The 22,391-nt window shown below is 36.7% G+C and overlaps 3 protein-coding genes across 4 annotated transcripts; 2 read left to right on the top strand and 1 right to left on the bottom strand.

Moving 5' to 3' along the window:
• Window positions 134–4,265, top strand: LOC18787248 (pyridoxine/pyridoxamine 5'-phosphate oxidase 2). Of its 2 annotated transcripts, none has more exons than XM_020558104.1 (7): window positions 134–2,123; window positions 2,220–2,269; window positions 2,383–2,392; window positions 2,514–2,546; window positions 2,706–2,801; window positions 3,736–3,903; window positions 3,993–4,265. In XM_020558104.1, exons 1-7 carry the CDS (start codon window positions 2,028–2,030, stop codon window positions 4,092–4,094), a joined length of 555 nt encoding a protein of 184 aa, XP_020413693.1. In that variant the 5' UTR covers window positions 134–2,027; the 3' UTR covers window positions 4,095–4,265. The 2 variants fall into 2 exon arrangements, with proteins under 2 accessions (XP_020413693.1, XP_007218443.1); XM_007218381.2 differs by having other exon boundaries at window positions 136–2,123; window positions 2,335–2,392.
• Window positions 4,571–7,576, bottom strand: LOC18785133 (laccase-6). Its single transcript, XM_007220647.2, has 6 exons — window positions 7,094–7,576; window positions 6,845–6,996; window positions 6,513–6,757; window positions 6,223–6,351; window positions 5,102–6,043; window positions 4,571–4,906 (listed from the first exon to the last, which is right to left on the bottom strand). Exons 1-6 carry the CDS (start codon window positions 7,217–7,219, stop codon window positions 4,776–4,778), a joined length of 1,725 nt encoding a protein of 574 aa, XP_007220709.1. The 5' UTR covers window positions 7,220–7,576; the 3' UTR covers window positions 4,571–4,775.
• On the top strand, window positions 13,912–18,890 carry LOC18787158. Its single transcript, XM_007219632.2, has 4 exons — window positions 13,912–13,986; window positions 14,326–14,492; window positions 14,688–15,280; window positions 18,736–18,890. The coding sequence occupies exons 1-4, from the start codon at window positions 13,912–13,914 to the stop codon at window positions 18,888–18,890; spliced, it is 990 nt and encodes a 329-aa protein (XP_007219694.2).

The raw sequence follows: 22,391 nt of genomic DNA, 5'->3' as shown, positions 1-22,391 counted from the left end.
ACATATACACTGATTAAACAATTGAAATATGTCTACATTTAATCATGTTATTTATTAAAGGACAAACTATATAAAATCTCCCAACATATAGAGTCATTTAAAAGTTCATACCCGATTTTAGGGACGTTTATCAGTACGTAATCAACTTCATGGAAACCCTACAATTTGCCCATCCGTTAGCCATATTTTTAGTGAATATGTTAAATGCTGATGTGGTGAATGTGAATTCTATTTTTTAATGACGTGGACTTACAGGTGGACACATAAATAAATAAAAAATTATGTACATGTTAAAAATAATTTTAAATAATATTAAAATTAAAAAAAATGAGAAAAAAAAAAAAAAAAAAAACTCATCTCTCTTCTCCTACATAGCCAACCCTCTCTCCTTCCCGACTCAACCCCACCTCTCAGCCACCCCACTCCCGTCGCCGACCCCCAAACCCAACTCTCTTTCTCTCTCCTTCTCATGAGACTCCAATACCTCAAAATTAAACCACCATCGCACAATCAACTTTGCCTAGAATGAGAATAATTCTCAAACATCGGAAACATATCTTTGGTTGGTAGGGAACTAGTCTAGGAGCAATTTTGAAATCTACAGCAGAGGGTTCACCTACTTTTCCATGGCAATTTTCCACAATCTAGCATATGGGTTTAATTTCATTGAAGAAATTCTCCACTAATTGCAGATAACTTGTCTTATCAGGCACTTTTCTGTTTTGAATTTTCACAAGAAAACATCGGGAAAGTCCTCGATTGACCTTGGTCGCGACCTCCATTTTCTCCAGTGCTTCGTCATCGGCTTCCGGCACAGAAAAGTGAATAATTCTCAGACAGCGAAAACATATCACAATCAACTTTGCCTAGAAAGAGAATAATTCTCGAACAGCGGAAACATATCTTTGGTTGGTAGGGAACTAGTCTAGGAGCTATTTCGGAATCTACAGCAAAGGGTTCACCTACTTTTCCATGGCAATTTTCCACAATCTAGCATATGGGTTTAATTTCATCGAAGAAATTCTCCACTAATTGTAGATAACTTGTCTTATCAGGCACTTTTCTGTTTTGAATTTTCACAAGAAAACATCGGGAAAGTCCTTGATCGAGCTTGGTCGCGACCTCCATTTCCTCTTGTGCTTCGTCATCGGCTTCTGGCATCGAGTGAATGGCAACTCCTGGATATTTTCGAGGATGGCAGCGGCTGGAGATTTTCCAGCTTCCTCGTCGGCGAAATTTCGGTGGTTGTGGACGGCGCGAGCCCTTGGGCCTGGAAGTTGAAGACCCCTTGTCCCAATGGTATGCGACGTCAACGTCGGAGTCTGAATTGGCAAGGAGCAGCTCCATGGTTGGTGGTTGGGGGAGGCGTGGATGTTGGGTTTGGGTTTCGGGGAGGCTGTTGAAGATTTTTTTATTATTGCATTTTTATTTTTATTCCTTTAATAGAATATTCAGATTTTTATAAATATTTGATTTTAAAAATTTTAATTAATTTTTGGTTCACAGTGAAGTCCACATCATTAAAAAAATAATTTCATTTTTGACACGTTAGTCATTAACAATTTGGTTAACAGAGAGGATAAATTATAGGGCTTCTGTAACGTTAATTATATACCGGTAAATGTCTTTAAAATTGAGTATGAACTTATAAATTACTTTATAAGTTAGGAAGTTTTATGTAGTTTGTCCTCAATTTTATTGGGAAGAACTCACTTATATTACTGAGACATGAGATTGGAATTTAGCTAGCCTACACCACCTTTGTTATAGAATTTCTCTCTCGAATTAAGGACCCCATTTATGTTCTGGTAAATATTCTTGGTAACAAAAACCAACGACATCAAATAGTCTGTCGTTCATGCTAGCCCGCACCGGCACCGAACACACGATTCTGCCTCGCGCTTTTGGGGTTTGGAAAAACAAAAAAGTCGATCAGAAACCGCTGGTTATCGTGGCGAGACGAAAAATGTTCAGAACCTGAAAATCAACAAATCGAGGAACACGAAGAAGCAGAGATTAGCAGAGCAATGGGAGCAGTAACAGCACCAGCGCCATGGAAGCAGCTCCTTCTCAACGCAATGGAATCCAATGCCCACCTCAGGCACTCTTCCTACATTCAGCTTGTACGCCTCTCTCTCTCTCTCTCTCTCTCTCTCTCTAGTAATCAATCTTTTGGTTTGGTAAAGTTTGAATCTTTGATGGTTGATTGGGAATTGTAGGCAACGATTGCTTGTAATGGGAGACCTTCAAATCGTACTGTTGTTTTCAGGTAATGATCTCTCTCTCTCTCTCTCTAAAAGAAATTAAAGTTGATGACTTTGTTGGTACCCTCAGGGGATTTCAAGAGGATAGTGATAAGATTCAAATCAATACTGATGGCAGAAGTCGTAAGGTCATTCTTGTTCGACCCATTCTGTATTTGTGTTTAGTTTACAGTTTTAATTTGTTGTTTTCAGCTCAGCTGATATGATGTGTGTGTTGATGAAATTGACATTCCTCATAAATTTTTGCAGATTGAGGAGCTTAAGCATTGCCCTTTTGCTGAGGTAATTTATCTTTGGGTACATTTCCTGAATTTGTTAAGAAACTATCTGCTTTGTATCTATTTGCACTAGAATTAAAGGTTCTTTTCGAGTTTGATGATAATAGTTTTCTGCCCCCTTTTTTTATTCTTTTGTTCTTAGACTTAATTTTCCATGTTCTAGATATGTTGGTACTTTACTGACTCTTGGGAGCAATTTCGGATCAATGGAACAGTTGATATTATTGATGGATCAAATCCCGACCCCATAAAACTTCAGGTGAGGTCAGGACCCTTTCTATAATAGAGGGAAAGGAAAATGCATGTATCATAATCTGAATTCATACTTTAAATATGTTGGAATTTGTTGCAGCAACTGCTAAATCTAAATTTTGAGTCAGCAGATACTAGAATGTAAATGGTACTTCGGATTCGGAAGTCCTAGTTTCCATGTTCGATTGTATGTTTGAGATAAGTTTCTGGATGAAATGGTAATTATGACCAAAATGTTGTTGAAGGAATCAAAGATCAAGACTGGAAAAAGGCTTTAACAGTTCGAAATTGATAATTCTTTTGATACTCGGTTGACAAATAGATAGTATCAGGGGTAGATTTTAGCAGTTCTAAATTGCCATTGCATAGACTCGGTGTTAAACATAAATTTTCTAAATTCAGTTGTCTATGGATAGAAACTTCTAAATCCAGTTTGAAACACACCACATAATCTTCTCTCCCAACAGAGGAAAGAAGATATAATCAAGGGCCTACCATAGTGCTAACATGATGCATTGGTGTTTGCTTGTAAGATTTCCACTGGACTTTGGATAATGATTTATCATGTAACTTCTAGAGAGGGACATGTTCTAGGCCAAAGACAGTAAAATTGGGCTAAGCATGGTGCTGGAGTGAGATGATTTTTGGCATGGTGCCACTTTGTTGACTCCCTTGCATAGCAAGGATGAACAATGTTTGTCAAAAAGAGATGTCACAGTTGAACATGTTCCTGAGATGCGGGGATGGAAGGTGTATATATTAGAAGATTGAGTGCTGTTGGAGATCAGATAGTTTGGAAACATAATTAATTAAATATTTAACGAATTGAAGTAACCTTGCCATGATCTTTGACCTCAAGTGGATGTTTAAAAAATGTAATACAGCATCTATTTTGCTATTATTCATGCTGTAATGTTCTCCTCTCAAATTGCCTGCTGCAGCAAAGAGACAAATCGTGGGCTTCCAGTTCTCTTAAATCAAGACTGCAGTATTTGGGGCCCCAGCCAGGTCTTCCCAATCTAAGTGAAGAACCACCCAAGGAAGTCTCCGTAGATCCTTCTACAGGCCCGGTTGGTGCATTTTGTGTTCTTGTTCTAGACCCGCAACAGGTTTGCTTCTCTAGTCTTACATTCATGATTCATCTCACAATGTGTTTAATTTCCCTGCTTAATTTTCTTGAGTTTTATCATGTTCACAGGTTGATTACTTGAACCTGAAGAGTAACCAGAGGCTAACGTTTGCATCCACTGGAAGTCCCAATGAAGAGAAGTGCTGGACTTCAGAAAGGGTCAACCCCTAAACCTCCGCTCTAGGGTTTAACCAGAGGCGAACATGAAGCACGTCGTCGTTTACTAATGAATTATTCTGTCAAGTCGACAATATAAAAAGGAAGATATATTTGTATATTGATGATTGTATGAAGTTAATCTTTAATAATTACATTACAACTTAGATTCCTGCTTGGCTGCTCATACAACTAGAAGCTTACCTCTAACCTGAAGAAAGAAGTTGCCAACAAAACTAGTGAATGCATTTGACCCGTCTGTTTGGCTGCTGTGATACTTGTATTACATTAAAAAGATCTATATAAAATAAATAAATAAAAAAAGAGCCTAAATGAAGTGCATGGAGCAATTATCTCATATATTGGGTAAGAATATTTGCAGGTTGATGACAAGAAAAACATTTTGCTTAACAAGACTGAGGAAGAATTGAGTCCGGAAGTTAGGAACACCAACAAAACATGAATAGTTACGTTAGGAGATTCCAAACAAATGAAGAAAAATAAAAATTGCCTTTCTATTAAAATCATAAAAAATAAAATCCCCTTTTAAATTTGATTATGCTCTCGTTTACAACCCCACCCCAATTTCAAGTTTTAAAGAAAGAAATGGACCAAAAAATCCTCGACTGGAAACAAAAGGTTACAACTTAACTTACAACAATCTTTCTATGTCAGCTATCAAAATCCAAAGGCACTCTAGCACTGAGGCAAGTCTGCAGGAGGGTGAGGAAGGATCTCAAGGTCTCCTTTTCCATTCTTCACAACAAGAACTGTGCCTAATCCCCAAGACTGGTGTACGTCAAGGTGACAATGCATAAACCAAACCCCTGCAATTAATAAAAATTTGTCACTAATAAATTTGGTGATGCCATTTCCTCCTTAGAGTTAGTTGTGTGTGGACATGTGATGCTAGCACATCTGTTCTCCCAATAGATCAACAAATATGACAGCTTCACGTGCCCACACACACGACTGACAATAGCATTAACCCATTAGTATTAATATAGAAATACAACACTTACCAGGATTGTCGGCAACAAAACGTATAGCAGCCCATCCACCCACAGGGACTCCAATTGTGTTCATGTAAGGTGGATCCACCAAGTTGAAGTTTGCAGTTTTCGGGTTGTAGTTCCCAGTGCCATACCCAACAACATAGAAGCTATAGCCATGAAGATGAATTGGGTGGTTCTCAGTTGTGACTGTTCCAGTGTCCTGCATGATGAGTTGCACTCTAGCACCATATTCAAGGACCAAGGCCTTAGTCCCATTCAATGCCTGTGTATTGTTAGGAACATTATTAGGTGCCCCATTGACAAAGTCATAGAACTTAAGGGGTACCCCAGGGAAGTCCTCTGTGAAAGAGCCATTAATCTTCTTATAATAAGCTTCCAAAAGTGAAATTTTTGGCTTAACAAAACTTATATTGTTCATTGATGCTGCCATAACCCCATTATTAAGGCCTTGGCAATTTTGTTTTGGTGTCTTGGAGTGACACTTTTGAACATTCAATCCAATGGTGACAAAAAGGTCAGTGTCAATCTGTCTTGAAACATTAACAGGGTTTAGGCTCCTTAATCCATCCATGACCGTCTTAACGGCTAGATTATCGTTGAAGCAGGGCAGTTTAGCAGGTAAAGATAGGCTATTAGGGACAGCACCAGAGTATTGGAAATAAGCAATGGATGAAATGTTTTGGAATTTGACACCCTTGGCTGACATGTAAGGTCCCATGGCCATGGAGTATTTTCCTGGAGACTGTTCAGCTGTGACTAAGACACTCATGGTCTGGCCTGGTCCAAGCATCACACGGTCTGTGGTGAATGGCTTTGTATACTCTGCATCAGCTTCCACAATTGTCAATCTGTGATTAGCAATGGCAAAGAAGTTCTCCATGTTTAAGCCTGCATGTATTAGCCTTAGCAAGTATGTCTTCCCTGAGACCACATCAATCTGATACACATCTGAAACAATCACAACATCACATAGTAAACAAGCAAAACAATTAATGACAACAAAAGCAACGAGACTAATGAACTATCCGTACTACATTTACTAATCACATTGTTGGCCATTAAAAAGTTTCACGTCTAGGAAAAACGTGGTAAATTCATATAACATTGTTTTAGATTTTCTATATTACCATTGTTGGAGCAGTTGTAGTTTGGCCCTGGATGGCCATTGATTGTATAGGCGTTTGTTGGTGTAGGTGGTCCTCCACTTGCTGCAGTGGCTCTTTCAAGTTGTACAACATCCTGCAGCCAATACTCCCCTAATACAATTGTCTAAGTAATCAAAATTAATCCAAACTTCCATAACATAATTAATTTGTAAACATCACTCAGAACCCTACAATTACTTTTCAAAAGATTATCACTTCCCCAGATGAAAATCATATATATATATATATATATATATATATATGTTAAGTACCTAGTATTAAGGTGTGCTCTTCATAAGGGGCTTTGAATGGGTAAGGAACCCCAGCTTTTGGATACACAATAAGGGCACCATAAACAGTTGCCCTTAGCCAGGAAACATGAGCATGCCAAAAGAAGGTGCCTTTCTGCTTCACCATTGTAAATTCATATGTAAAACTCTGGCCAGCTTGAATTGGACATTGGGTTATGTATGAAGGTCCATCAAACCAGCATGATAGCTTTTGTCTGACACCATGCCTTGATTTGAAAAATAAGAAGAAAAGAAATAATTAGTAAGAAATAAGCAATCAACTTATGAACAAATATATAAGCTCATTGGTTTACCAGTGAATTGTGATATTGAAAGGTGTCTCATTAGTTACATTGACAATGATTCTATCATCTTCTTGAGCATAAACAGATGGCCCTGGGAACTTCCCATTGATGGTCACCATGTCCTTGGTGCTGCACAGTTTGGTAACTCTTTTGGTTTGTACCTAAAAATTGGCATCAAATTGACCTTCATTAACCAGAAAAATCAGGAGAAATCAACAGAAAAAGAAAAACACATAAAAGAAGTATGTTAAAAGAGACCTTGAAATCATAGAACCTGGTTGATCCTCCACTAGGCCATTGTGCCATAACATGCACATTGTAATTGTAACCATAGATGAACAAAAAGCTTAGAACTATTGTAAATGAGGTGGGCAAGTTTGCCATTTACACAGACACTCACTCGCACACAGAGTTTGAACTTGGTGGTTAGATGGGGGTGGTGGAAGGGGTGCTTAATAGAGTGAATCCAAAATACTATTTATATATATATATATATATATATATTCTTTCTGTTTTCTGCTTTTTTCCTTTTTTCCTTTTTTTGTAGTACATATTTTTTGATTGGAAGAGAGAAAAAAAGAAGAAGGAAAAAGCAGGGTTCTTGTAGGTGTATCATGTTTGTCAGCTTTCATGATACCTCTAACATGCATTGGTGATAATAAGTTGTTGGGGGTGTGTGATTATTCAATGTGACCCAATGTGGGGAATGGTTTAAACCTCTTTCTTTCTCAACCCAAAAGAGATTTTACTTTTCTTTTCTCTCAGTAGCTTCTTTGTCATGAAATCATGTCATTTGACTGAGAAAAATAGACACACCTGCTACTGGCTAGATACCAATACCTGAACAGCTCCCCTGCCCTGTTCTCTGGGTTTAGAATCCATCATTTCACTCCATCAGAAACTTTCTTAATTTCTCTCTGAATGACCTTTTGCACTCTCCAATTGTAACTTGTAAAAGTTAATGTGCTTTAGGGAAAGCTTTCAAACAAAGGGTTCAGCTGGCTCTGCCTCTACATGCTTTAATTCAGTACTTTGGTTCATGGCATTGCAGCTAGCATTGCTCAGAGTAAACATATACAGCTACCATTTCTAATGGTAGAGTCAGTAATTTGTGTATTTTATGTATCTGTAAACTTAGTGTATGAGACATTAGGCAAATAGAGTAAAAAAGGTGAGCAATGGATGGGATTGCTTGCTGTGCTTTTGATGGACAGGCTCTTCTACTCAATCATAAGCATAGTGGCTGCACGCCTTCACACCCCAACCCCACCTTTGTTAGAAACTTGAAGACACTAAGGCAAAGATTTTATTCCCAAAGCTTTATGGATATATTAACTTTTGGGATCATTATTTTATTTCTGGTACGTTTTTTCAAACATATGGTATGGATCTGCATCAGATTGCAAACTAGCCGTTTTGGATTTTCATTACAATGTGGCTTGTGTTTTGCTCTTTCATATCAGATTGTAAACTTCATGGATCGAGAGCTAGCTCTTCACAATGTCGGAAGAGGTCTCAACTTCGATTATGCTAAATTATAACTCAACATTTTACCATTTATGATTTTGATTAAATATCATTTGGTGGGACAAATTCCCATGTTGTAATTACTATATCATAGGTAGGGGATTTAATTACTAGAGTTCAGCATAATGAGTTACTTTCTAACATTGTTGTAAAAGAATGTTAAAATCGATCATTGCGCATGTAATTGGATCATTACCAAAATTTAGAATTTGCACCATACTGATTAAACAAACAAATGTATGTTAATGAGGTCTAGCTTAGTGGAAATGGGCATTGACATGCACCCAGTAGTCTCATGTTAGAACCGCCATGACACATTAGTAGTGTGTGTGTGAGAATTCCCCTCCCCTAGTGGTTTAGAATACTGCTTATATTAAAAAAAAACATTGCATTTAACCCATGTCAATATTTGTTGGTCAAGGGTACAAACCACATCTCTATAGATTTGAAGATTTTAGCATATCATGTTCTAGCCTCAAAATATTTTGTTAAATTTTAGGACCACCCTCTATATTAATCTTCCCAACTGAAATTAGTATTTGCCCGTACTGAATCAATAGTTGAAAGGGATTGTGTTCTATAGAAGCTGCAGATGAACAAAAAAGGCATTCTGAGAAAAACAGAAAAAATTAAAATTAATTTTTTTTTAAAAATAAAATAAACAAACGACAAAAATTGAGCAAACCATAATTGTGTCCAATGCATGCCACGATAGCTTCAAACCTACGCAGCATTACTGGGGGTGATGGTGCCAGGTTTCATGTAGTAACTTGAGCATGCACATTTCTATTGACAAGCTTCCTTTCCATATCTTATATTTCAGCTTCTCACATAATTCAAAAGCACAAATCTTCTGCATAAGTTTGCACAGAGAAGAAGAATCTCCAACTCTTCTGGGTGGCTTCAAAAATCATATAATTAATAGACTGAAACTAAAAGCTATTAATGGAAATGCCAGTGCTGATGAACTGGTTGAATCCAGAAAATTGGTTTTTGGCTCCTTGCGGAGCTCCCTAGGGAAGCCACATGCTCCAAGTCTCAGACTTGCAACAAATTTACAGGAACACTCTGCACTGAAAGACAAAAATTTGTAACAAACTTTCTGTAACCCTCACACTATCCACTTCTAGAGAGAGACAGAGAGAGAGAGAGAGAGAGAGAGAGAGAGAGAGAGAGAGAGAGAGAGAGGGAGAGAGAGGGGCGTTTTATTATCAGTAAAGTAAGAACAATCCAAAGGCGTTTAGGTGTTTTTTTGATAGTTCTATCATCTTTTGTGGAGGTAACAAGAGGGGAGAAACTCACAGGGATGGGGTGGCTGCCTTTTTCTTCGCGGACAGGATGCAAGGCTCCGGTTCCAAGAGGTAGAGTCTTGAAGGAGCAGCGAGCGAGGCTGTATATAATCCATCGTTGCATCTTGATGCTGATTTGCTGGAGAGACGAAGATAAGTGATTCGAATTTTGGACTGAGCAAATTTTGATGAACGTATTTCATTTTGTTGCCTTTGAGCTACCTGCAAATAAGTCTATGAAGCAAAGTAATGTCGTTGATGGGCTGGATGCAAATTTTACCCATCCATGCTTTACAAAAGTGCCATGATGTGGAGATTCTGCATATCCATGCTGCTTAATTTTTCTTTCCCCTGTTCTTCTTTCAATGTTCTTTGTGAATGGTTCTTTCTTGACAATATGATGGTTAAGTAATTATCCCCAACCAAACATGCCAGTTTCTAATGCAGCATCTTTTTTTTTTTCAACCAGACCATCAAATCATGCTTCTGAGAGCAGCGATTTTGCAGACAACTTGACACAGGTGGACTTCCTTATATGATTGTTTTGGTACTCCTGAGATCTGATTCCCTTCCTATTTATGTTTTGGATGTTGATGCTTGAGCAGGATTTGTTGTTCAATGATATCTGATTTGATTGGTTTGGGAACAGAGTAAATTCTTACTGTATCTGGTAATATTTTTATTTGAATACCGAAGTGAAATTGTGAAGACTAAAATGTGTAAGAAAACAGATCAAATACTACTAAAGGTATCTCTCACAAAGATTTCAATGTGGCTTCTAAGGAAACAATGACAACATTCAAAAAGTTTAAACAGGTTTGTCGTACATTGCGGTGAAGATCTTGCGTTAACGGAAAAGTGAAGACCATTGATGCAGTATCTTCTAGTTACAGAAGCAGACACCACCACATCAGACTGGTAATTCTAATCGACAATCAATTTTGTCGTATGTTGTGACACATCACACATCACACATCATTACTTTGGAAAAAAACTTCGAATTTCGATACATACGATGCATCCTTATAATATGTCCTCACATAGGTGGAGGGAAAAGAAGAAAGGAAGAAAGAAAGAATTAAAGAACCCTAGTCAGCCATTTATCTGTCAGTAATGTGCACATTCAACAACATGGAAAAGTGCTCTCCTCTGGTCTTCTAGTCTCTAAATGCTAGCTAATCAACTATAGTCTTCAAAATGAACAAGACCTAAACACTGATCACCCAAAGGAAGTACACACTACCCTAATATAGATTCCCTTTCATAAAATGAGAGCAGCATCCAACCACTCACAAAGAGTGTCAATTACAATGCACATATATTATATACATCCATGAGATGTTTAGCTTGTGATGCAAATGCTTGGTTTAAATGACCAGAAACATAAGAAACCACTAAGACAAATGCCAAAACTTCCCAAGGTCCAAGCTAGACGATAACGCTTCGATAAACTCAGAAGCAACCAATTATAACACAAAGGAAATTCAGTATGATTTTTATCAATTCAAACAATGAAAAAACACAAATTCTTCATCCAAATGCAGGTGACCAGTAAGATTTTCTTTCCTTTCTACATGCCTAGAGTATACCAAGTAGCAGGGTAACTCCAAACACCAGAGGCTTCAAGAAGCATTAAACAATTGAGTACACTATTGAACAAAATCCACCGACTGCTGTGTGAGTGAAAGTGAGTTGTCAATGCCATTTTCAAGCTAAAGTGACGTAAACCAATACCAGGACTTGGACAATTGGCATTGACTGCACGAGGTTGGTTCTTGCCTAGTCTCACCAAACTATACGTTACAGCGAAACCATAACTGAAATTTTAGCATCAAAAGAAAAAAAACACTGATTTTAGCAGAAATGTAGCATCCAATGACTGCATATGAATCAAATTATCAAACAGAGTTTCAGAAAGATAATGAGCACTTTAAAACTACAATTAAAGTATAACAAGAAATGTTGGAGCACTACATCTACATGCATAAGGTAGTTGTACGCTACGCAGTGAAGGTTGTACGTTGACACGAAAGCAAAACTTCCCCCTTTTCGAACTCTATCAACAGAATTTACAAAATTCCCAATTCATTTCACAAGCAAAAAGTGGCCTACGAAATCCAATTACAATTTCAACGCGCATGGACACAAATTACAGATACAAACCAAGACCATACAATACACAAGCTAAACATAAAGCTAAAAAGCAGTGAAATTTCTATCTTCTTCTTGAGTTGAGTTGAGTGTATGGTAAAATCACCGTGAGCGGAGGCTGCGTGTGGACTGCAGCAGCCAATCAAGCTGAAACGCCGTTGTTGAGGTGGTGGGTGGCGGCGGCGGCGGGCTTGTTGATGGGCTGATTGGGGTCGATGATGGGCTGGGCTTGGTGGGCCGCTGTGGGCCTGGAGGAGGTGAGGAAAAGAGGGCGGCCGTCGTCGTCGTTGATGGCGTGATTGTCGTCGTCGAAATCGGTGGTGTTGAGGTTGATGCAGGAGCAGCGTTCCAGTGAGGCGAAGAAGGCTGAGGCGACGTTGGTGCCCACACACGACAGCACGGACATGCAGTTGTTGCTCTCCATCGTTGGATCAAGTTGTTTGGACGGCTCGGATTGATTGAATATTAGTCTCAGTGAGAGAGAGAGAGAGAGAGAGAGAGAGAGAGACAATGGAGTTTTGGAAGCTGGAAATTGGAAATTGGAGTTGGAATTGGAATATGGGAATAGATTCCCCTCTTCCTTTTTATGCTAAGTTTATTGGTGGGATGTTATTATTTTTTCATAGAGAGGAGAATCATATTCAATTCATTTTCAGTAGGTCCATCTTGTGGAGTCTGGTGGCATCTAATCACTTTCATATTTGATTATTTTTAGGTTCCTATTTTCTCAACTGTGCTGTAGGCCCTTGACCAACCCTCAAACCAAATACGAATGAGATTTTGAGCATTTGCATTTAGCATCGATGTATTTAAGTAAAATTTAATTATTTGATTAATATAACGAATTTTAATTAGTATACGTCAATATAATTGTATTAGACAAAGTCTCCCACTTTTGCACCTTATTATTGTAACTTTTCCATCTCAGTCTCCCCTTCCATCGCCCCTACCTGCACCTTTGCTCTTCCTCTATTTCCTGTGTTTGCTTAATTCCAAAGATAACCAATCACTTCTGCTTCCTTATATCTGCAACTAACATCTTATTATCTGCAACAAACTCACGCCAATCTTCCTCCTTTCCCCGTCAAATCCCCTTTTCTCCATTCTTCTTCTACGCTTTTGCAATATCAAACCCATAATCAAATTGCAGAAATCACAAAACAAATTAAATCAAACCCACAAATAGAAAATAAATTAAATCAAACTCAAGAAGATATTAAATCAAATCCAAGAGAAATATGAAGACAACCAACAAAACTAGCCATTTTAATATTCCGTATTTCTCATTTTTATGGTTATAGAATATGATTCATTTTAAATACAAAGAACATAGAAGACAAAGAAAATATCAAACCGAAAACTCGAAAAATTGGCAATCAGGCCAAACCAAATCGATTGAGTTGGTTTGGTTTGACTTTTTATTATCTCTTTATTTAATTTTGGTGTCAAACCAGACCGAATTGGCTGATTCGATCTGATTCACAGTTTGAAGTTTTCCAAGTGACCAATCTACACGAACCAAGCTTTAGAAATAGGCATTTGACGCATGTAGCTTACATTTAGATTTGACATGGTCTACAAGAAAATAGCACGTTGCCACATTCACATCAAATTTGTGTCTATAAAATTGGTGAGATTTGTAATCTATATATAAAGCAAAAGGTAGAAAATGATGAAACATTCAAAATACTAGAAATTGTCATTGGTTAATTCAAACATTAAGAATTGAAATTATTAATTAAATGAAGATAATATGGCAAATTCACATTTTTATATTAAAAAATTAAAAATAAAAACAAAATCAGATAATAAGTCATACTTTATGAAACATAACTACCCATGTTATCTTTTCTTAATACTAAAAATAAAATTAAAAAATAAAATAAAACCAATTGGCACACGCTCGGCTAGTTTGGATTAAATTTAACAAACGACATGTTCAGAATTTAAATTATAGGGACTGAAGTAGAATTTGACTAAAATACCACCAACCTTTAGAAATTAATGAAAACTTGAAAGTAGAATTTGAATATCACCAACCTTTAGAATATAATAAATAAAAGAGTATAATAGTTTCAGACTTTTCAAAGCATAAAAACAGTCGGAGACATGGACTCCGAGCGACTCGTAATCGATCCGTCTGCTATGGGCCGGAATGGTGGAGAAGGGCTGAAGGAGACGAAGGTGAAAACCTAATTTCTACGTTTGGTTACTTAGAAAGTGTAGGAAACGGAAAGAAAATTGAATTCTTCAATAATATATAGGTTTCTTTGTATGAGTGTTTAGTGAGTTACACAATTAGGTTTTCTTCTTCTTTTTTAAGCAATAAAAATAAGTACTTTGTTAGGTTTCTAAAGCCCTCGGCTCTGGATTCTGTTTGATGGATGAACAATTGCAGGCAAAAACAAGAGAAACTTAGATTTTTATGGGATTATATTAATAGAAATTATATACGAATTCCAGAACTTTTTGGTGTATAAATTTGTGGGCTTCTGATCTAAATTAATTCTTTTGTTTTATTAGGTACCAATACCAAAGAAGAGAATGACATTGTTGGCGGAATTTGAAGAAAAATTTGAAGGAAGAGATGGAAAGCTGGTTTCTGCTTATGGTACCATACACCAATTTATCTTATTTATTGATCTTATTATTTTCTCATGGCAATTTACTGACTCCTGGCCCTGGTTTAGGTTAGAAATGTGTATGAATTACTGTTTAATTTTATTTAATGATCTCTTTCCCTGTATATGCATTCCCATATGACCTGAGTGTGTTCAAGACATTAATAAGTTGTTTGGTTGGCCTTCTCTCTTATACTTTCTAACAGTTAAATGAGCATTGGTTGGATTAATTTCAAGTGATTTGTATTGATGCTATGTTTTCAGTAATTTGGAAAGCCTTCAAAGAGAGGGCCCATGGACCCAAGACATACATGAGGTCGCCAAGATTGAGTCAAAGTTGAGATCTGAGCATGACAATGAGCAAACCGAAGATGGCATGTCTAATTCAACAGTGACTGGTCTTGCTCCTCAAGAACTTGTTCCCATTGACCCCGTTCGTCTTGATGGGAAGAACTACACGATCTGGGCACGGCGAATGGAGTTTTTCCTCAAGGAATTAAAAGTTGAATATGTACTCTATGAGCCATGCCCTGGCATTATGCTAGGATCTGAAGCAACTACTGAAGAAATTGCTGAATCGAAGGCTGCTGAAGAGAAATGGATCAAGGATGACTTTATGTGCCTTCGCACCATCTTGAACTATCTATGTGATGATCTCCTCCATCGTTACGCAAAGAGAAAGAAAACTACAACTGCTAAACAACTGTGGGACGATCTAAAATTAATGTTCGGAACAAAGAGATCTCTGGTTAGAAAGTACATGGAATTTCAGATGGTTGATGAGAAGACAGTTGTGGAGCAAGTTCAAGAATTCAATCGCATTTTCGATGACGTTGTGGCTTCTGGAATGACGTTGAGTGAGAAATTTCATGTCTCTGCCATCTTAGCCAAGCTCCCTGCCTCTTGGAAGTACTCAAACATCAAGTCATTGACGGGGAAGGAGAAGCCGTTGACTTTAGAAGTGTTGATGGATAGTTTGAGGGTTGAAGAAGAGTACGTTTGCCTATGAACACATCGGAGGTTTTTGTTTTTGTTTTTATTCCATGTAAGAAATTATTACAGTTTTTAGTTTATTTTATCAAAGACAAACAAATTAGCAAACAACATGACTGGAATTTCTAAAATTTAAAGTATGGAGATGGAAGGAGGAGACGAAGGTGAAACCCTTATTCCTATGTTTGGTTACTCTCTTTTTTAGTTCCGTTCTATGTGAGTTGTTTATTGAAGTGCACTAGTTAGTGACTTTGTCTTTGCCTTTAGGAAATTACAATTCATTTGGACACTCAAATCAGTATATAGAAGCCATAACAGCAATTCATGTCCGGGGAACCGAACCCTAGCTTTTATACGGTGAAGATCTCTCAGTTCCTTGCCCATAAAGGAATCCTCAAAGTCTATCCTTATCACCTCTTGTATCCAAAACCTAATATAATAGGCATTCCATCTTGATATAGAACTTATCTTTATATACAAGTAATAACCGGCTAGTTGAGTTCTTGTTTTCCTTGTATTCTTGGTTATCTAAGACTTCTAAATAGATGCAAGCTCAACTAGAGTTCTTACAGATCCGTCTTGATATTCAAAAGAATCTGAACTTGGACAACCCACAGTTTCACAACATCAAAAACAACAAAGAGATATGGAACAATGATGACTCCTTGCGTTTTCATACAATCTTGAACCATCCATCTGATAATGATCTCTCCCTTCATTACTCAAAGAGGAGTAAGAAAACAATTGCTAAGCGACTGTGGCGTGAGCTAAATTCGAGGTTTGGAGGACGCAAATCTCGGGTTCGAAAGGACATGGAATGTCATTTGCTCGAAGAAAAACCGATGGTGAAGCAAGTTGAAGAAATGAATTCAAGGTTCAAAGATCTGCTTTCTTTTCACAAAATGGCCGACATATGAGGAATTCCTTGTTAATGAGTGATATAGATCTCTCTTGAAGGTTGAATTAACTAATCAAAAGGAAGGAAAGGAAACTAGTAGTTTTTTTTAGCTTGGACATGTTTTATTTTAAAATTGATTACTCTTTTTATATTCAATTGTTCTGACTATTTATTTTAATAATAACATATATTTGTAATCACCTACTGAATAACAGATATTGGATAAAAGAATAATAACTGTCAAAAAGTGAAAATCTCAAGATTTACCCCCTTTTTTATTTTTTTATTTTTATAAAAGGCTATAGATGTGAAGACCCGTATTTTAAAATATATATAAATATATATTGGTTATATTTATATGTGTAATTATCTTGGTACATATATGTAAATATTGTTGTTATACTTTTATACTAATTATTATGAATACTATTATACAGTCCCGATCTCTTGGACCACAGGAGTTCAAGAGATTGTGGTCACCCACCGTTGGATATTAATCCAATGGTTCAAAAAAGTTTTTAAAAAAGAGTGCAAGAGTGAGTGAACCGTTGAATTTACATCCAACGGTGAGTGACCACAAATCTCTTGGACTACAGGGTCCAAGAGATCAGGACTGTACTATTATAATAATACTTATATATTTCTATGTTTATGATAATATTTAGTTTATTTGGTTTGTTATTCATGTGTCGTTCACTAATCCTATTCCATTTACAACACCTCTTGCATGATAATGTTTTTTGGTAAAAATCTAAAAGACTAGGAGGAATGGATTTTAGATAGAGTTGAATGTTTAGATAACATGTGGCAGTTTTTCCTTACTTGGTTTTTGACGTGCAAATCATTTAAGCTAAATTTTTATTGTTTGCAATTTACTATTTCACTTTGCCTTACAAGTGTCATTATTTATGATGACTAATCCTTTTGTAAGCATGAGCTGGTGAAACTTGGAGCAAAAGTTTTATATGTTAAGCCACATATCCCTTCACCAATTAAAATCAACTAGTTGCCGCCTTTTAACTACTATAAATAGGAACCATTTGCTTTGATTGTTTGAACGACATACATGGTAGTGCATGTTAGAACAAGAAAGTGATAAAAAGAAGAAAGAAGAGGAAAAATATTTAGTGTTGGTAGAACAAGACAGACTTTCGAGGAACTCAAGGTGTTGGATTGTAGAGTTATCTTACATTAGAATCAAGGTAGAGGGTTTCTTGGGGACCTTTTTGTAGAGATTGATCTAATTAAATTTCGTGAGCATTATGTTATGACTGGTACTGTTTGATTTACGTTCCTTGTATTGGGTGTTTATGTAATCTTAACTGTTTGAACAATGTGGGCATGATGATATGTACATTGGTGATATTTAAATGATTACATTATTTTTATGAGATATGTGAACAAAAGAACTATATAATGTCATGGAAATTACTTGGAGTTCTTGGGTTGAGAAAATAATGGTGGAAAAAAAAAGGGTAATGGGAATGGTCTTTTGTGTAGTTGAGTCTAACTCTTGGCAAGTACCAGGTCTCAGGGATCCCACAGTGCACATGATTTCTATTGGGTGATTCGGGACTGACGAAAGGGAGTTAGACAAGATGACTAACAAAAGGGAAATTATGGGATGATTGAAATGGGTGTTAGTTCATATAAATGGGCATTCGGGACCAAGTGGTATAAGCATGGTATGGGACGTGCAGGTCTGCTTGTCTAGTTATATGAATTAACAGGATTAGATGAAGAGCATTCATGCACTGTTATTAATAATGTGAAATTTGGCTGCGTAATTATTTGTCACTTAATTTAATTATATCAATTTACCGTGAAAAGGTTTATGTCCCTACTGAGCTGTGGTTTCGCTCACCCCCTAATAGATTTTGTAGGTACCGAATCTGAAATCTAGAGCTTGTGATGATTTTGGCTTGTCTATTCTTGTTGTGTTGTCATGTTCATGTTCTACTAATGATGAAGTAATTGTTGCCGTCGACAATATTCGTTTGGATGGGAAGAACTACAATATTTGGAGTTATAGAATGCATTCCTACGTCCTAGATAATAGTCTTACACGTGTGCTCTATGCGCCATGCCCAAGATTTTTGGTAAAAACTGAAGCAAGTGTTGAAGAAATTGCTATATCAAGGGCTGCTGAAGAGATATGAAACAAGAATGACTCCCTGTGTTTTCATACAATCTTGAACCATCTATCTGATGATCTCTTCCTTCATTACTCAAAGAGGGGGAAGAAAACAAGTGCTAAGCAACTGTGGCAGGAGCTACAATCGAGGTTTGGAGAACACAATTCTTGCGTTCCAGATTACCTGGAATATCATTTCCTTGAAGAGGAACCAATGGTGGAGCAGCAAGTTGAAGAACTGAATGCAAGGTTCAAAGAACTGGTTAAATGTGAAGAAATGGCGATAGACGAGGAATTTCATGTGAATACAATCATCTCCAAACTCCCCCCCTCTTGGGAGGATGTGCGCATCAAGTTGATGCGTGAGGATGAGGAGGAGCATCTGTCTCTTGAAAAGCTGATGGATCGCTTGAAGGTTGAAGAACAATCACGCATCAATTAATTAATCACAAGGAATGGAAAGTAGTAGTAGACTATAGTAGTATTAGTAGCAAGTTTGGTTTTTGGGATATATGGCAGGTAGAGAGTAGTTTTAAGGAATTAGGGCACAGGCCACACCACCACCTGCTGGGATTTTATGTTTCCATGCTTTAATTTTCTTATAAAATTGATTACATTATTTTTATTCAATTGCTCTCACTATTTAACCAATCACGTATTTGTTATTGTAATCACCTATTGGAAAAATGAAGAAGTGTCACAAAAAGGATATTACCCTTTTTTTTTTTTTTTTTAAATTCAACCTCAATACTATTTTTTATTTATCCCAAACCTCAATACTACTGAGGTTACCCAAGTTTTTGCACATGTGATTAATGAGGGGAAAACTATCTGCTTTTATACTTAATTGCTTAAAATAGTGTAAATGATCTACTAGTGTAGTGATTTGGAACAATTACTTCCTCAATAGGAAATGTCTTTAAAAAAATGAACGACCTATTGACTACAAACCAAAGTTCCCTAAAAATATATATATATATTTAAAATATAATTGAAAATTAAGAAAAGAACGATTAAAATAAACAAATAATGACAGAGATAATAGAGATGTTGTGGGTTAGGGAATGCTTTGTATTTTTCTCAATCTTTGTTGTGGGTTGGGTATTGATTTGTTTTGAGTTTTTACAAGGTGGGGTTGTGATTTTTGTGGTGGGTGTAACGAGCAGGAAGAGGTGGGTGGGTGGGTGGTGTCAGGTTGGTTGGGGTGTGGAGAAGTTCTGGGAGGGAGGGAGCCGCGTCGGAGGGGGCTGAGGGGTACGAAAAGGGTTTTCTGTGTTTTTTAATTATTATAATTTTATGTTTTTTACTTTTTTTTTCTCAAAATTTTAATTATTGTTAAGGTGGAAAATGACCAAATTGCCTCACATGCTTGGCACATGATATTTTTAACGAAAAAATTGATGGAATGTGAGGAAAATTAATGGTAAAGGGAAATTGGCTAAAAAATAATTGAGATCCTTAATTTTCTTTTTTTTTAAAAAAAATAAAAAGAAAGAGAAATAGGTGATAAATCGAAAGTTATGTACAAGTTCAGGGGGTAAATCAACAGTTTAGCCTTTTTAAATTGGGTTTATATATATATATTATAGTATTTTAATCAATTAAGTATTAAAAAAGTGAGTTCCACATATGCCGAATCATCACTTAACAGCAAGCTTAAGGGCATAGTCACATTACAAAAAATTTACAAACATAGGGTCTTTATTGTCAAAATTGAAAATGCAGGGACAAACACATGCCTTGAGGTTAAGTGGACAACTGCAGGATGCGAAATTGAAAATAACCGTAGCTGCTACTATCATATTATCAAGAGGATTAGAATATTACGCTTGGTTCGTGCATATTAGAGCCCTGGTATTGCATATTCGTCCTTTTGTTGCTTCTTAGTTGACAAATTAAGTTGTCATAAAAGTAGCCAGATTTTTCAAATAAAGTTGCAGATTGCAAAGCCTGGCCAGGAGGGCTGGAAATCAAGACTTTTTATAAACGTATAATTAGTCATGTTGCACTCAAAGTCAACTATCTATTTAGAAACAAAACTCAGAAGAGCCAAAAGTATGACAAGGAGTGACATTAGCATATACATTGATGAAACATAATCCTCTATCCAATAGACAAGGCAAAACTAACAGGGTTTGTTGGTCTATATATATTTACAAATCTCAACCCTAAGGCTAGATTGTAATGCATCATTTACAAGTCAGAAAGTGCAAGAAACTTAAAGCTCTGCAGACTCGTGGGTTTACGTATAGACGCCTGTATAAGAGTGTGGAGATGATCCTGACTGACTCCCTCTCATCCGTTTCAGTTTCAGTTGGACAAAGCAGTCCGAAGTTTGGATATAGTATAAGAGATCAAGGAGAGGTAACTCATATTGCAGAATAGCAGCTAAGGTTCTCTGAAATCTTCCGTGACTGGCTTTCGGGAATCCAGTTCATTTCAGACAATGATGGAGTACACATGACTAAATGTTACTTTCAGAGTTCTTACAATATGCTAAAAACAATTTTTGACTCCTCCAAATTTAGCAATCGAAGGCTCTGGGTTGATGTTTTGAGCCATAAACGACATGACACTTGAAATAGATTTCATGTATAAATGTAAATGATACTCATCAACTAAAAATATATACAGATATGAATAAGAAATGATCAAAAGACATCAGGAAAGTGGCATAAAAAATAGTACAAGTAGGCATCAAGAAAAATCATTCACGTTGATCTGCAACATGGACAAGAGTTTCCTATAAATTGCACATGCCTATATTGCAAAGATTACAGAAATTCATAAGAGAATTTCCATGCTTCAGTTGCCGTAGATAAAGGAAAAAGAAATTACCTTAAGAACCAAAGTGGCTACCATGACAGTGAGTAGAGACATTGCCATCAACATTGACTCTATGACGCCTAAATTTCTCCAGTAAGGGCAGGATGTGCTGATCACCTTCTGGAGTACCCCAGAAAGTGAATGCCGCCTCCCCTTGCTATAAAAAGAAGAAGATTAGAAACTTTTGCCAAATATAGACTAAAATCAAATACAGAATGTAGATTAAGGAGGGAAACTTGTAGCAACAGCTTCCTGAGTTCATAATATCATTGAGGAACTGCATTTGTCTACAACAACAACACACACATTGATGAATAAACCAAAAAAGGAGTGAATACTACACGTATATCACATATTTCAATTGTGCTTGACAAAATTCATGCTTTGAGACAAGAAAGTATTACCAGGGGAAGTTGGATTGAAAAGCATTCTAATATGAAATTCTTTCTTTGCGTAATCTTAGCATAAAGGAGGAATGTATATTTAAAGGGCAAATATCAAACTTGCAAGTCATTTAATAAGGAACAACCACACAAGATAAATGCAACAGATCTCCAGAACCGTTAAGGAAAATCTAACAAGACAAAACCTTTGAAGGTGAATTAGGGTTCAAGAGAGTTGAGTTTCATAAACAAACATAAAATTACTAATGAATTTCCAAGTTCCTATTGAAAAATCAAATCATACAACCTTATCCCAATCATTCCTAGTAATAAATTTAAGTTGCCTCACGATTTTACCTCAATGAAAGCCTTTGGATCTGGGCACTTGTGTTGCTTAGATATTCTGAGTGTGCACTCAGCAGAAGTAAGCCCATCACGAAGAAGAGCAACAGCCTTGAAAAATTCCACTAAATTTACTCTATCACTTTTAGAGAGTTTAGCAGTCATGCCTAAATCAAGGAAAATGACATGAGGCCTTGATTTGAAGAGTCGCTTCTGAGAAGACTTGCTCTGAGCCACCTGGACAGGGATATTTTTCAGGATCCATGTCTGCATGAATAAAGTTGTCCACCTGAAAGAAGAAATTCTGATAACTTAGAACATACTGAAAAGTAGCAAAGACCACAACTTCTGAACTCTTACTAATAATTAAACCACAAGAAATCAGGGAGAAT

This window comes from Prunus persica, chromosome G2, assembly GCF_000346465.2.
Source record: "Prunus persica cultivar Lovell chromosome G2, Prunus_persica_NCBIv2, whole genome shotgun sequence".
In the NCBI taxonomy this organism is placed as follows: domain Eukaryota; kingdom Viridiplantae; phylum Streptophyta; class Magnoliopsida; order Rosales; family Rosaceae; genus Prunus; species Prunus persica.
The sequence above is the reverse complement of the archived record's forward strand: the minus strand, read 5'-3'. Positions and strand labels throughout refer to the sequence as shown.